This window comes from Pimephales promelas, chromosome 20 (assembly GCF_988280905.1).
Source record: "Pimephales promelas chromosome 20, fPimPro1.hap1.1, whole genome shotgun sequence".
Classification (NCBI taxonomy): Eukaryota; Metazoa; Chordata; class Actinopteri; order Cypriniformes; family Leuciscidae; genus Pimephales; species Pimephales promelas.
In genome coordinates this window covers 27,784,921-27,802,268 of record NC_142788.1, presented here as the reverse complement: position 1 = coordinate 27,802,268, position 17,348 = coordinate 27,784,921, and the positions used below count along the sequence as shown (strand labels likewise).

The window sequence follows — 17,348 nt, the reverse complement described above, 5'->3', positions numbered from 1 at the left end:
CACACACACACGCACAATCCATCTGCCGCTTAGCATGCATGAAAGAGCACAGTGTGTGGGAGTGCCATAACAATGACACCTGCAGGCAAAAGGCTCTGCCACCAACACCACAGCAACCTCTAAAGACCCATTTGATTCACTAAACGCACTTCTTGTAAGTCTGATGACTTTACAGACATTTCACTCTTCAAGATCTGATTAAAATCAATAAAGAACGGTTTCTGCAATCCATCTTACTTTCATAATGTGATGCATTTCCCAACGCAACAGGATATTCAATGAGGAAACACTGTAAAAAATGGGGGGAAGTAGTGCGAAACACACAACTAAGACTGACAGCGTGACAATTGACGCGACTGTCACTGCATGCGTTTTTAAGCCTTGCGAATTTAAATATTCAAGCGCAAGACTTTCGAGTTCTCATTCAACTTCTTGTAATTCACACAAAATGATATCAAAATGCCCGCATTGACGAGTATCCTTGTAAACATAGTCTGTTACAATATGTCTTAAATGAACATAAACAGTTGAGAAATAAAACGCTTGTGCAACAGTATATTGGATCCGTGCAGCTCTTCTTAAAGTGACAGTAGCCTAATATTACTTCTGAAATTATTCACAACTCTTGAATAAATAACTTTACTAACTTCAATAAGGATTAATGTATATTTAATTTATACAATGAAGAATATATTTTATATATTTGATTATCTTATTTCTGTACCTAAAAACTACTGTTCGGTCTACCTGAAAAGCACTGTTTATTTCGTGTGCATCTTTGTTTTATTGTATTTATGTTGGCCTGTTGAATGTTAAATGGATCCAATACAAGGTCAATAGAAATTATTTTACGATGCAGAAATAAATTAGCTAGTGTACCTTAATGCATGCGTTTTTGAAATGTGCTCATTTAAAACATGAACTAAACACACTAATTTATTAATAAATAAGAGAGCATATGACAAATGTTCAAATCGGACGGTGATTGTTAAAATCGATATCGGCCCAAAAAAAAAAAATCCTATCCCTAATCGTTACTGTTACTTATTTTTATATATTTAAATATATATCTTATATCTGCTAAAAGCTTGTTTTGTCAACTTTTAGGAGTACACTAGCATATTGATGGCCTCAAAACTTAAAGACATGAATTAAAAGCCAAAAGAAAAACATTTTTAATTCATGTGTAGCCTACTTTAATGTATATGTTAAGTAAAAATAATAATGAAAACAGAGAAAGACGGGTGAATCAATCTGATAATGACAGTGAAATCGAAACCTGGTGAGAATCTACGTAGATGAGCTGCTGTACTGTTTGTACATAAAGCTGACACTGTATTCAGATCCGAAATCTAAAACGGCATGCAAATGTGAGTGAAACAGATTAGAAAAGGTCACAATTCAAATGAAACCCTAATGGTCTTTTGCAGACCACTGTCACTCATAAAGTTCATTGATGAGTTTGAGTGTGTCTGCAATTACATAGTTTGATCATCTGTTTAGTTCAACTACTTTATTATGTTCATTTCAGATAAAACAATGACTCATGAATATGGAAATGGGATGAGAAAACAGCCATTTCATGTTACACTTTTTGTCCGGTACACATGATATGTGATCAAATATGCCAGACAAAAGAGCAACCTCATATGTTTGAACACAAAAGCGGCACTCTTCAACAAAAGCGCCACCCGCACACTGAAAAAATAACAAAGAAAAGACAGTGAAGCTTTTCCTCTTATCTCCATAATAATGCAAATTGTTGATGGTAAATTGTCGCCGTAGTTTGCCTCTCAGTGTGATTCAACAAACAATAAGCACAAAAACAGGAGACAAAGCGATAGTAGACGTGAAAACAACAAGTGGGTAGAATGAAAAGAAAATGTTGAGGCCTGATATCAAAAACATTGTCTTTCGGACTTTTATAGGTAATCTACAGTGTATTCTAGTGTATTCTGTCACGGCTATTCACTCATTCCTGCACTTTACATTCACCTTACATTGTGACATTTCCATACCTCATTCATTTTCCTTTGTTTTTTTGGTTTGCAATAAAGAAAACATTTTTAATTGGCATACACCTGTTGTTCGTGTCCCCTGTGACAAGTATTATATATATACCCTCACCTAAAGGATTATTAGGAACACCACACTAATACTGTGTTTGACCCTCTTTCTCCTTAATTCTACGTCGCATTGATTCAACAAGGTGCTGAAAGCATTCTTTAGAAATGTTGGCTCATATTGATAGGATAGCATCTTGCAGTTGATGGAGATTTGTGGGATGCACATCCAGGGCACGAAGCTCCCGTTCCACCACATCCCAAAGATGCTCTATTGGGTTGAGATCTGGTGACTGTGGGGGCCATTTTAGTTCAGTCAACTCATTGTCATGTTCAAAAAACCAATTTGAAATGATTCAAGCTTTGTGACATGGTACATTATCCTGCTGGAAGTAGCCATCAGAGGACGGGTACATGGTGGCCATAAAGGGATGGACATGGCCAGAAACAATGCTCAGTTGGCATTTAAACGATGCCCAATTGGCACTAAGGGGCCTAAAGTGTGCCAAGAAAACATCCCCACACCATTACACCACCACCACCAGCCTGCACAGTGGTAACAAGGCATGATGGATCCATGTTCTCATTCTGTTTACGCCAAATTCTGAATGTCTCAACAGAAATCCAGACTCATCAGACCAGGCAACATTTTTCCAGTCTTCAACTGTCCAATTTTGGTGAGCTCTTGCAAATTGTCGCCTCTTTTTCCTATTTGTAGTGGAGATGAGTGGTACGCGGTGGGGTCTTCTGCTGTTGTAGCCCATCCGCCTCAAGGTTGTGTGTGTTGTGGCTTCACAAATGCTTTGCTGCATACCTCGGTTGTAACGAGTGGTTATTTCAGTCAAAGTTGCTCTTCTATCAGCTTGAATCAGTCGACCCATTCTCCTCTGACCTCTAGCATCAACAAGGCATTTTCACCCACAGGACTGCCGCATACTGGATGTTTTTCCCTTTTCACACCATTCTTTTTAAACCCTAGAAATGGTTGTGCGTGAAAATACTGAGCACATTGTGAAATACTCAGACCCGTCTGGCACCAACAACCATGCCACGCTCAAAATTGCTTAAATCCCCTTTCTTCCCCATTCTGACATTCAGTTTGGAGTTCAGGAGATTGTCTTGACCAGGACCACACCCTTAAATGCATTGAAGCAACTGCCATGTGATTGGTTGATTAGATCATTTCATTAATAAGAAATTGAACAGGTGTTCCTAATAATCCTTTAGGTGAGTGTATATATCATAGAAATTTTAAAAATACTATGCGAGCAGTAATACTTTAGTAAGTAAGCCATTAGATAGTTAAAATGACCTCGTTTCTTCACCGCCTATAAAAATAACAAACAAGTATTCAGTGTGTTCAGCTCTAACTTCCCATTGCAAAACATAATATGTTAGCACAGAAAGGAATTTAAGGAAGGAAGGAATTTCCTAGATTGTACCTCATAATCTGCACAGAAAATGTACTGTAAAACACGTACAATAAACTAGGCAGAATATCAATATTTTAGCACTTACCATGAGTCTTCTCCATGAAGATCACCTTTGAATCTGCGCTAAAGTTCTGGCCGGTGAGAATCATCTGCTGGCCTCCAAGAACCGAACAACCATCCATGTCCTGCTTCTCTACCATGGGCAGCTCGTGGGCAGACCTCTGGGCTATAGAGTCAAACAGGCAGAAAACACAGAACTTAAGATGTTTGGACTGAATTTAATGTAACAGGTTTGAAGCCTAGTAAGAGTGGCCCATGAACTGAAGAGTTACTGAGACCCGTTACAACTGTCCCCTCAAACATCACTTAACCCCAGCTTGGTCCACAAAATATAGATATTGCAATCAACAAGACACTTTGGATGAAAAACTGTCAGCTAAATGACAGATAAGATGTTTCCCAAAAAGGCAATAAACCTCATTTTAAAAGGATATATTTAATATTTTTTTTAAATAAAATTATTTAAAAAAAAATATAAAAAAATATATGTAGGCCTATGTATATATATATATATATATATATATATATATATATATATAAACATATACATAAATTTTTTTATTATATATATATATATATATATATAAAATGCTGTGATTTTTGCTTGGGATGCACTACATTTAAATTGCTTACTAAATTATACAAGCCATAATAAATAATAATAATAAACTATGATGTTACTATGCAAGTCAATCAACAGATTATGAAGATATCATATTAAGATATCAAAATCTCATGCATTTTTCATTTGCATTGGAATTAAGAGGCTTTTAACTAGGACAATTAGCTAAATTTGCTTTGCCCAAATCGACATTAATCCATGCAAACAAAAAGGCAGTATGATCCAGCACATTAAATGCCCTCTTTATATATTCTAGGCTGAATGAGTATTAAATCCTGTTTTACAAGATGATGAAGTTTGTTGTCACAATATTAAGGACATGTGCTCATGAAACTTATCTATGATATAATATCCGCAACAGCAACTTTGATTAAAACAAATACGAGTGACCTTTAGACAGACGTGTGGCGCACCACAATCTGAATTAATGAAGCGTACGCTCTCCTCTTAAATAATACAGCTTGCTACCTGAGAACAGGGTGAGATACAGTACGTTTACAAATAGAGCAATGATATCTCAGTGCCGGACAGAAAAGATTTAACTTCCTAATACAGAACAAGGGGGTTGGGGAGTTTATCAGGATCATTTTAAATTCTTTCCTCTTTTGCTCCGTTCAACTTGGTTTTGCATCAAACGAAACCTAACCGAGGAGGAAGCAGAGCAACCAGGCAGAGCGACAGAATGACATGTAAGACAAAGCCACCTGATATCTGATAAGAGCATGACATATATTCACATATACTTCAACCTAAACCCATATTACAAACCCGTCAGGTTTAAGCCATCAAGAAAAATAAAGTAGAAAGTAAATAAGGCCCATGAATGTGTATATTTAAACTGGGTAATTTATGTAGAAGAAACGTGAAATTATTTTTGAATTTGGAGCTTTGTAGACTGAGAAAAGCCAGAAAATGTATTGCTGATAATTTACTCACCCCCATGTCATCCAAGATGTCCATGTCTTTCTTTCTTCAGTCGAAAAGAAATTAAGGTTTTTGATGAAAACATTCCAGGATTTTCTCCATATAATGGACTTCAATGGGAACCAAACGCTTCAAGGTCCAAAAGACGGTTTCAGTGCAAACTGCAAACTGTTCAAAGGGCTTTAAACGGATAAGGGTCTTGTTATAATAAATAAATAACAAAGTTGTAGTTCATCAAAATGAACAAATCTTTTTCCAAGTCATTTGTTTCATTCAATGAACGAAACGAACGAATTTTGATGAACGAGTTCGAACAGGAGAGTCACACAGAACAGAGCAAGGCGAGCATTCGAGCTTATAAAACTTAAACTTTGTTATTTATTTATTAAATGAGCGATCGTTTCGCTTGACAAGACCCTTATTCGTCGTCTGGAATCGTTTAAAGCCCTTTGAACAGTTTGCAGTTTGCACTGAAACTGTCTTTTGGACCTTGAACCGTTTGGTTCCCATTGAAGTCCATTATATGGAGAAAAATCCTGGAATGTTTCCATCAAAAACCTTAATTTCTTTTCGACTGAAGAAAGAAAGACATGGACATCTTGGATGACATGGGGGTGAGTAAATTATCAGCAAAAGTTTTTTGAAAAGTGAACTAATCCTTTAATGACATAATTTACATTTTTGGGTGAACTAACCCTTTAAGATTCAAGCATGGAAACCTACTCTAGCAGAACCTCTTCTTTGTAAAAGGGCATAATAGAATTACTCACAGCATTCAATGGGATGCGAAGCAACTTGCAGAGACAAAGGTTGACCTCCTTGCTGGGGAATATGAATACGAAATACCAGTCGAACACGCGTGTTTTTGCGGCCGATGTCCGTCTCGCCTTTCCGCAGCTCGATGTCTGCATTCCGCAGCTTGAGAATCCCGGCACAATCAATTCTGAGAAGCATTAAAAAGCACATATTTAAATTCTGCACATTTAAGTGGAAACCATCATGCTAAACGTATTTATCTGAAAGAACCATCATCCATTAAGCCTGCTCACATTGCTTTCATATTATTCTTTGGCTCAAGAGGAATTTCCAAGACTTTGGTGCCGTTGATGATCTTCTCGTAGCTGGTGGTGGTGACGGTTTTGCCGGTGATGCGATGGACCTGATAGAAAGCGTGAGGCTTCAGGATTCGCTCGTCTGCCGTGCCAATAAAGATCTGCAAACCAAGCGGCTCCTTGCCCCTGTATCCACGTAACTGCACACAGAAGAGTGCAAAAAGTCACATTTTCTATTTGAACGTATTTTAAAATGGCATTTATTCTATAACATTTTCAGCATTATTTACTCCAGTCTTCAGTGATCCTTCAGAAATCATTTTAATATATTATTATTCTCATATTAGTAGATGGTAAATCATGGTAAACTATAGTGAATCACATTGGAAACTAATTAATCATATTGGAACATGGCAAATCATGATAAATCATCCTATAACATGGTAAATCATGGTACAATGTAGTATCGGGACAGTTGACGGGCCAGCGCCGCATCGTCACCAGAGTTTAAGCCTCGACAATATTCAAGATGATGCCAAAGGGAGCTCATTTACTAAATTACTAAGTTACTAAATTGCAAATAATAAACTAAGCTCCTTTTCACGTTTTCTTGCACTTGAGCGGACAAATTCACACAAAATAGTAAAAAATAGTGAGTAAACATAGTCGGTTATGTCTTAAGTGAACGTAAACAGTTGAGAAAATACATGCATGTGTATCAGTATCAGTATATCAGATCTGTGTGTCAGGTCTTAAAGTGACAGTAGCCTAATATTCCTGCTGCTATCAATTTTTATTGTTAATTAAAATAGCGAGTACACTAGTAAACATAGTCGGTTATGTCTTAAATGAACATAAACAGTTAAAAATAGAAAATAGTTGAGAAATCAGTATATCAGATCTGTGTATCAGGTCTTAAAGTGACAGTAGCCTAATATTCCTGCTGCTATCAATTTTTATTGTTAATTAAAATAGCGAGTATACTAGTAAACATAGTCGGTTATGTCTTAAATGAACATAAACAGTTAAAAATAGAAAATAGTTGAGAAATCAGTATATCAGATCTGTGTATCAGGTCTTAAAGTGACAGTAGCCTAATATTCCTGCTGCTATCAATTTTTATTGTTAATTAAAATAGCGAGTATACTAGTAAACATAGTCAGTTATGTCTTAAATGAACGTAAACAGTTAAAAATAGAAAATAGTTGAGAAATCAGTACATCAGATCTGTGTATCAGGTCTTAAAGTGACAGTAGCCTAATATTCCTGCTGGTGTCTGTTTTTAATGTTAATCAAACAACAAAGGACAAAGAGAAAAAAAAAATCCCTCACTGCTTTTGATTGAATCACTTTTGTAACTTTGATAAGGATTGATGAATCAGGATGTTTAATTTATACAATGAAGACTATGCAGTGTTACTTTGCATTTGCTTTATTTCACTTTATCTTTGTTATAGTGCATTTATTTGTACTTCCGCTTATAATTTAATCATATGCTTTTTATTGTACTACTAACTGTTTGCTTGTCTTAATATTATTTATTTTACATTTATATTAGTTAGGCAATCAGTTTTAGCTGTAGGATCGAATTTGGCAATAGAAAATTGTGAATTTGTACTGCGATCTAAAATGTTGGTGTCATTACTGCCTATGGCTGGTAAAACATATTTATGCAGAGACAAATATTATTTATAGCATATATATATATTTATATATATATATAACAGTGCGGCCGGAGCAACTATTTTAGCGAAGGTCTGCTCTCCTGGTTGGGAAGCACAGACCTGCGGGAAACATTAGCATCTCCGGAAACCTTGAACACAAGCCAGAAGGGTGTGTGCAGTCTGCAAATGTCTTCCCTCCACCGATTCATCTCCTTCAAACTCTACAGGAAACCCGTGAGTCAATCGCAAGCTCTAGCTGTGGCAACGTCTGTGGCCTGGGTCCTTGATTGATTGTGGAGGATAAATTCTTCAATTCAAATCAAAAACTGAGTGAGACTGGTATGGCATTCTGGAATCCACACAGTATTAAACCCTCAGGGATGTCCACAGTGGCTGAGTGCCAAAATGGTTTATGCATATGCAGATGATTGAGAAATTGCACAGATGCATCTTAGTTTGTGTCTGAATTCCTGCACTGAAGGTTAATAATTCAGAAGGGCTTTCAAATCCTGTTCGACACAGAGGCAAATGGGTCACATTTTCATATGCAAAACATGGCATGTCCAATGAGAAAAACAACTCTGGCCTTGTCATTTTGTCGTAGATGAGTTAGATAACGTGCACAACAAAACAGGGTTTCTCTAGCTACCTTAACTACATGCATTTCACAAAGACGTATTTAAGGAGCTTTTTAAATAAAGGGCTTTGTGCAGGAAAATACCAGGTCTGATTTAATTTGAAGGCGAAAAAGCTACTTGATAATTTATCAAGCTTACCTTTTCTATTGAAACAACTTGAGGTTAACTAATTGTAGGGACAAACCCTGCAATTAAAGATAAATGCATTGCTCAAGGGCACTTTGATGACAAAGCAATGATGATCACTTATACTTGATATTGAACCTGCAACGCTTGTAAATAGCAGGTCATATCTTAGAAAATCCCAACCTCGGTTTTCTGTGTTGATATATTTCCAGCTTAAATAGACAGTAAGCATGCCATATCGAATGTCTCACTTTTGTTAAATAACTAACCAACTGAGTTTATGTCAAAAACACACATGACCAATTGTATGATAAATTAAAAGGCAATATCAAAAAATAGACTTCAGCACTTCCTTTGCAAGTGACTGAATGTAGAGAAAATTACTACGGTCTCATTTTGCAATTTTCGGAAAATATTTAAATCACCATGACAAGATTGCACAAGCATAGTCATGTGAATACTGAAAGCAGATGACACAAAAAAGCAGGTAACACATTTGATGTGCACTCTCAAAAAAACGTGTCTACATCGGAAGGAAGTGTGCAGAAACCACAGAGCATGAAGATGCAGCTAAATTTACTCTGGATATCAAAAGCATCGTGAGAAGGGCATGTGTCAACATTACAAATGCATGTTTGACGGACAAGGGTGGGCTAAAAACAATGGTGCATCTGATAAGGGGATGAAATGTGTGTGTTTGGAGCATTGCAGACAGTTTAGTAACAGTAGATCTCTAATTGCCTCTTAATAAGAGAATATGATAAGCCCAGATTAAAAGCAACATCTGAGAAAGACAAATCATCAATTATTTGTCTTTAATATCTCTATTTCTTCTAGGCAGCGATGAGAATAAATGGAGGGCAAACTTACACGTTTGCATTAGTCTCCTGCTTTTCAGTCATTTTCAGTGTTTGGTGGAATGCATTAATAAGTAATTACTGTAATTTAATTACTTGTCCCTTTAAAAAGTAAAGTAAGGGATTACTCTTAATTTTTCTGCAATTTTAGTTACAGTTATTTCTGATGTAATTGCATTAAATCTGTATAGGCTCTATATGAAACAATAGTGGATTTAACATCAAAATTATTTAAAATATGCCATCCAAATAAATGTAACATATTTTTTCTAAGACTGAATATCACAACATTGTACTACGAAACATATCTGAGTCATATTTTATCGCAAAATAAACACATAAATATATAAATAAACCAAATAAATAAAAACACATACAAAATAAATAAAACAATCAACCAATAAACAAATAGACAAAGCTAGCATTAAATAAATAATAAAATAAAGTAAAACTAAAATAAATAAAATATGATTTTACATAAACAAAACATAAATAAAAAATAACCATAACTAAAAATAACTAAAATAAATAAAACAAACAAATAAATAAAACACATAAATAAATAAAACATTCATAAAAACAAATAAACTAAATTCTAAAATATTTGTTTATTTCATTTTTAATTTTATTGATCATATTAATAGTTTTAGCAATAACAATTTATTCATAAGTAACAAATATTAATAATTTAGAAAACCTTTTTAGTAATAATATGTTGTTTAATTGATTAAGACAGCTGAATTCTATAAACACCGTCATTCTGCATGAAACGTCTAAAAGTGTCTCTTTAAGACACAGGTGAGTGAGTCTGGGCCTCATGAAGCGGGTAAACACAGCCGTTTCCATGGGCCATCTGAGAACCTGGTTGCCATGGCAACTGGCGAGCGGTGAGTCAGTCGTGAGGTCGGAAAAGTAAAGTAGAGCAAGGAGCAGTCCTGAGTAACTCCCCGCCACGTGATTGGCCAGCGATGGGCTGCACTGACCACAGCAAGCGCCAGGGAATGGAAAGCATTAAACATTTTGGCTTTGCCAAGGCAGTCTGCAATCTTTACCAGAGCGCTGACATCGGAAGGATGCTGGCCGCTCCGCTAACAAGACCATTAAAGATGGTTTACACTGAGAGAGCAAAAAGCAACAAGAGGGCTTTCAAATAAACTGTTACCAGAGCAACGTCAAACTTTAAGTGGTAAACAAACGGAGATATATCATGTGTCTTCAGGATACAGCTGCCATTACTGCGTCTGTGAAACCTCTGGACAAACACAACTTCCTGAAGAGTTTGAAGCAACATGAAAGCAAATCAAAAAGCAGTAAATAAAAATAAATTGCAATACCTTCTGCTCTAAAACCCTAAAGACTCTATGGTAAAAAACTAAAACCAAAAAACCATGAATAATAACAAAAATGTAATTACAATAAATCAAAAAAAAAAAATATATATATATATATATATATATATGTGTGTGTGTGTGTGTGTGTGTGTGTGTGTGTGTGATAAAATAAATTGATTTACAATAACAAATGTAAAAGTGTATGTAAAAATGTAAAAGTAATGCAAATAAAAGAAATTAAATTATATTAATAAAGAAAAAAATTGTAAAAAAAATAAATAAATAAATGCAAAAAAACATACAATAAAATAAAATACAAAAATAAATATATAATAATAATTAAATATATATATATAACAAATTATTGTTCTGGGTGCTTGCAAGGTAGTTTTTAACCGAATACACAAGTAATAAATAAAAAGTAACATATATATATATATGATAAAATAAATCGATTTACAATTACTAAAATAAAAATGTAAAAGTAATGCAAATAAAAAATGAAATTCTATTAATAAACTAAAATACATTTTTTTAATTATTTTTTTTTTATAAGATAAATTATTGTTCTGGGTGCTTGCTAGGTAGTTATTAACTGAATCACCAAGTCTCTAATGATTTTCTAGTCCATACTCATGGCTTAAAAAATCCACATTATTTGAGATTTTATTAATTTATGTGGCATAAACAGTCCTGAACGAGTCACGAGCTGACGTTTAAATAACTAGGATCGAGATTTATCTGTAAGCACGACTGTAAGCTCATCGTATAGCATGCACAAGTAATGAAAGAGTGCATTCATTTGTGTGAGGGAGGATAAACGATCGGACAACACACAGAAGAGCAGAGGGCCATTTTCATAGGCTTGACCCTGGGGCAAAATCACCTCACGCTGCATAATGACACGGAAATACCATGACACGCACGTCTAGAAGACAGACCGAACACCCACCTGGACCACAGGGTGACCTCCAGTAGGAGCTTTGACCGCCCCTCGGCTGCCCTCGGTCTCGTAGTGGGCTCTGTGGTGGGGTTTGGGCTGCACCTCCACGTGGAGCTCGTACTGATCGCTGCGGCTCGGTAGGGGCCACTCCAGGGGGGGCAGGGAAGCCACGGGGATGCTGGGAGAGATGAAAGATGATAGTCGTCAGGCTCATTTGCTTCACATATCCGATTTTTTTGCATGACTAGAGCAGCAGGTGCATGAGGGTTTTACAGATTTTATATGTCATAAGAGTGTGTGACTGATAACAGATCAAACTACACACAACTAATATGTTTTTGTACTTGGTATTAAGTTCCAATCAAGTTTGGGGTCAGCAAGATTTCCTTTTTTTTTTTTTAAATCTTTTAATTAAAATTGGCAGTAAAGACATTTATACTGTTACAGAAGATTTCCATCTCAAATCAATTGTTCTTCTCGACTTTCAAAGAAAGCTAAAAAAAGATATGAAGCAGCACAACTGTTTTCAACAGTGATTATAATAATAAGAAATGTTTCTTGAGCAGCAAATCATCATATTTGAATATTGTATATAGTAATTACTGTATACAAGTAATGATGCTGAAAATTCAGAGGAATAAATTACATTCTATAATATATTTAAATAGAAAATAGTTATTTTAAATAGTAATAATATTACTGTTTTTAATCAAATTAATACAGTTTTGGTGAGCATAAGAGACTCAGTAGTATACAATTTAAAAAAAAAAAAAATCAAAATTAACCATGAACTCTCGTCTCGAAATAGTCGAATAAAGTCGTTATTTTTGTTTGTTTTTTCGCACAAAAAGTATTCTCGTCACTTGATAAACTTATAGTTGAGCCACTGTAGTCACATGGAATATTTCAACATTTTCTTCATTGTAAAGTTTCGATCCCTCAGGCTCTCCAGCTCTCAAATCTAATAAAAAATATCTTCATTTGAGTTCCGAAGATGAACGAAGGTCTTACGGGGTTTGGTACGGCATGGGGATGAGTAATTAATTACTTCATTTTTGGGTGAACTAACCCTTTAAGAATACATTAAAAATCTGTAGTGGAGACAAAAGGTAAATAACTTGAATTATTAAATTCCTATCAAAGTTGTGTCACTCTACAAGCAAATCCTGCATTGAAAGAAAATGATAGCAATTTTTACCTGCATATGCCAGGCACCAGCTGTTTGGGCCAGATTTGAGGGATTACGAAGAAAGATTCAGGGCCAGGTTTGGTCTTCATATCCTGGTCACATGACACCAGGTAACTCTCAGTGTGGTTGTCTGGGTAGAGCGGGTAGGCCTGCTGGTTAGTCTTCACGATCTTGGTTGGAATGGAAGTAGCCTGGCCAACGCCGAACCCATTCATGGACCCTGAGAGGTTATTTGAGCCGTAATGGCCGCCGGGATGCTCGTCATGGCCACTGTGGGGCGACGGGCTGCGTGATCGGGCCGCCGGCACCAGGTTGGGGTTCCTGTACATCTCGTAGGTGCGTTTGCATAGAGGGGAGGTGGAACGCGAGCCGGGCCGGGGGGAAGGAGAGCGCGGCCCGACACAGCCGTCCTCGGCCAGGCCGGTTTTCGGGGAAGTGCCCGGACTGGTTCGAGGGGAGCCCGTGTGGACGCCCTGAAGTCGTGGGCAGAGATCTCCAGTCGCCTGGCTGTTGCTGGGCGAAACGCAGGGCGAGGCCCAGGGCGAGAGGTTTTCCGAGTGCCAGGAGGTGGATGAGTTGCTGCTGGCGGGACTCAGGCACTGCGGCTCCCGGTAGGCCAGAGGATCGTGACCGGGAACGGTGAGCCCGGGACTGGGGTTCACAAGATGGTTCTGGAGGGAGTCTCGACCATGGTTATAGTGCTCGCGGGAGGGAGTGATCTCAATTCGGGGGCTCAGCGCCTGGTTGGGTCTGGCGTACTCCTGGTAGTTCTTTGCCTCCAGTTGCTCGTAGCCAGAGAGACCGTCAGTGTTGACCTCTGCGTAGGAAGACGCACAGGGCTTGATGCCGTACTGTGAGGCTTCCACCAGAGGATAGGACAGGTTGGGAGGAGAGATGAGATCTTTGTCGGAGGAGATGCTTTGCTCATCTAAAACAGCAAAAGAAAGAAAGTGGTTAAGAGTGTCCAAAAACTCAAACACTGCTGTCTGTGTCTACTATTGAAAGGGGACCTATTATGCCCTTTTACAAAGTCTTGATTTTATTTTCGGAGTCTGCTAGAATAGGTTCTCATGCTTGGATATTCAAAAACACATGCTTTTTCACATATTTGCCATTGTTGCAGTTCCTCTCTTCCCACAGTTTGTCAGAAACACTCTGGTGTGCGTTTCCTAAAAAGCATCGTTGGCCAACTATGATCGCAATTTCCATGTGACCATAGTTGGCTTTAGGAAACACACTCCTGTTTAGTTCCTGTCTCTGTGAATAATAATAATTTGTTTTTTTTTTTATATAGCGCTTTTTCTGGGACCTCATATGCTTCACATATGAAAGGGGGAAAGGGGGAATCTCCTCAACCACCACCAGTGTGCAGCATGACTCGACGGCAGCCATATTGCGCCCGAAAGCCCACCACAAACCAGCTTATTGGTGGAGAATATATGAAGCCCCTCTTTCCAAAAAGCACAATCTTCTTTGATTGGTCGGCTGGATAGGTGTGTTGTGATTGGTCAACCACTTCGAGCATGTTTGGGATATGTCCCACCCCTTACCATAACCGTGAGATTAAACACACTACTAATGCAACTCAACCAGGTCTAGTCCACTTACGTATGCTTTAGGCGGGAATTATTTAAATTAGGAATATTGTGACATTGTTCGTTCCTGGAAGAAAGCTCAAGAATCTCTAGTTGGGTCAAAATTATCTATTTGTCCCAACTATGAATCTCGAGTATGGGTCAAAATGATCTATTTTTCTTTTATACCAAAAATCATTAGGATATTAAGTAAATATTGTGTTCCATGAAGATATTTTGTAAATGTCCTACTGTAGATATGTAAAACATGTATTTTGGTGAGTGAATGCAGCACAATCATGAACATAAATAGACGATTTTCTCAATGTTTCGATGTTTTTTTTTTTGGCACCCTCAGTGCATGATTTCATGGTTACTTTAGGTTGAAATAATGTGGGCTGAAACATATACCATGAATTAACAAACTTTGTAGCTCATAGTAGGCCTATCTTTAAAGGTTTATACGATATTGTTAAAAATCAATTCCTCTATGGACAAGATTTATAGGATTTTTACTTCCAAACCTGATTTTTACACTTTTGGCAGTCGAGTCAACTAGCAAGCTTGTTCTGGTCCATTTCATCGCATTATATTGTTTGTGAGATATAGTTTTCTACATTGTGTGCTTTGTTGCATACTACACATTTTGAGAAATGTAGTCATTCATTCTATAGAAAATTTGCATGCTCTTTTTTATCACATGCCCAATTTTGGTTGTCATGCCCTGAATTGTGATGTTGTGCTAGCAAGTTCAGTTTCAAATGTCATTACCAACCCACACAACATCAAAACTTCACACCGAGTTAGCTTTAGCTGTCAATTTAACTCATAAAAAAGAACATTAAGAAATTGATGACACCGACTACTACTTTAGATAATGTAAGTTGATCTAAGAAATTAATTACATTTCCAAACTTTCCTTCTGTTGTCCTTGAAGAGATGAGCACTCCTGTCATTTCCATCATAACCAAAATTTAAGTGTTTTTGGAGAAAAGCAATTGCTGTCTAAAATGTCTGGTGTGATGCACTGACAGCAGTATTGTGGACACTAGTGATGGTTTGTTATTTAAATACTAGTTTCAGATATATATCACAACATAATTTTAAAAAGATTTAATAAATAAATTTAACAATAATTAGAATAATATATAAAAACTAATAGGTATTAAATCATCACAAGGAAGCGTTTCTGTCCTCGTGTATCTTTTATTAAGATAGCCTATTATTTAGCTATTAAATCAAATTCACAAATACAAACAAACAGTAGCTCATGCTTAGGCTATGTTCTTTTGCAATAGTTTAAACAGCCAGGGATCATTATGCTGCTTATTCTATTCTCCAGCACATATTTTACACAGAAGTTCAGTGAAACAAACCTTGAAGTCCCGTGTTGGTTCCATACTCAAAAAGATAGTCAAACTCCAGCTCATCCTGACAGTTCACCTGACTGAGCTCCTCTGCCAGCCCTATCGCAGCCTTATCGCCGTAAAAAGAGTTCATCTGTCTCAATCTGATTTATTTACACCACAACAACTTCAGAAACGTGTCGAGAGAACGCCGGCTGTCGTGCACGCGGGGATTCGAGCACCCAAACGCATGAATGAGAACGAACGACAGTCAGACGTGAAATAGTGCAAGTTCAACTTCCGCCTTAAACTTCACTCACACCCCCATGTAGGCTACACAACCGGCGACAGAAACAGCACGCGTTCCGAATGGACTCAACGCAACGCGTTTAGTGCGTCGCGTCGCTCGTGTGTGATGGAGTGACAGTTTGAGAAGGTTTGTCCGTGTGTTTGTTGTAGTATATACTGTATAGGTGGCATAATATACTCTGTCAATCTGAGGTGATAAAGTGGTTGACACGCGCCTCCTGTTGACAGGTCTAGTTATAATAACTGCGACAACGTAAGCAACTCGCTCTTGATCACAGTTCATCTGGGCGGGTGTGAAATGAATCCCAGCTTCATCCCTAAGAACTGCTGCCCCCGGGTGTTCATCACTACACAATGATTAAAACACCTATTTGTAATTGTTGACCAATTTTAGAATTGTAACTTGTGGTCACTATTAACAAACTCAATCTCCTTTTATTCATGAACCTGTCTGTCTGTCTGTCTGTCTGTCTGTCTGTCTGTCTGTCTGTCTGTCTGTCTGTCTGTCTATCTATCTATCTATCTATCTATCTGTCTGCCTGTCTGTCTATCTATCTATCTATCTGTCTGTCTATTTACCTGTCTGTCTGTCTGTCTGTCTGTCTATCTATCGCTGTCTGTCTTTCTGTCTGTTTATCTATCTATCTATCTATCTATCTATCTATCTATCTATCTATCTATCTATCTATCTGTCTGTCTGTCTGTCTGTCTGTCTATCTATCTGTCTGTCTGCTATCTATCTATCTATCTATCTATCTATCTATCTATCTATCTATCTATCAATCTATCGCTGTCTGTCTGTCTTTCTGTCTGTCTGTCTTTCTGTCTGTTTATCTGTCTGTTTATCTATCTATCTATCTATCTATCTATCTATCTATCTATCTATCTATCTATCTATCTATCTATCTATCTATCTATCTATCTATCTATCTATTTACCTGTCTGTCTGTCTATCTATCGCTGTCTGTCTTTTTGTCTGTTTATCTATCTATTTATCTATCTATCTATCTATCTATCTATCTATCTATCTATCTATCTATCTATCTATCTATCTATCTATCCGTCTGTCTGTCTGTCTGTCTATCTAGCTATGTATCTGTCTGTCTGTTTATTTACCTGTCTGTCTCTCTCTCTCTCTCTCTCTCTATCTATCTATCTATCTGTCTAAAGTTTATTTTGGAATTTTATCTTGTGTTCACTGACAAAACTTAGTCGCC

General features: G+C 37.0%; 1 protein-coding gene across 1 annotated transcript in view; it reads right to left on the bottom strand.

Moving 5' to 3' along the window:
* Positions 1–16,281, bottom strand: part of nfatc2a (nuclear factor of activated T cells 2a) — a 34,281-nt gene extending 18,000 nt beyond the window's left edge. Inside the window, exons 1-6 of the mRNA XM_089124259.1 lie at positions 15,853–16,281; positions 12,912–13,830; positions 11,723–11,891; positions 6,152–6,354; positions 5,873–6,045; positions 3,582–3,722 (exon numbers count right to left, since the gene is read on the bottom strand). Of these exons, the coding sequence (XP_088980385.1) occupies positions 3,582–3,722; positions 5,873–6,045; positions 6,152–6,354; positions 11,723–11,891; positions 12,912–13,830; positions 15,853–15,976 (1,729 nt within the window). The 5' untranslated portion in view covers positions 15,977–16,281. The remainder of the gene's footprint in view (positions 1–3,581; positions 3,723–5,872; positions 6,046–6,151; positions 6,355–11,722; positions 11,892–12,911; positions 13,831–15,852) is intronic.
* Positions 16,282–17,348: the final 1,067 nt, after the last annotated feature.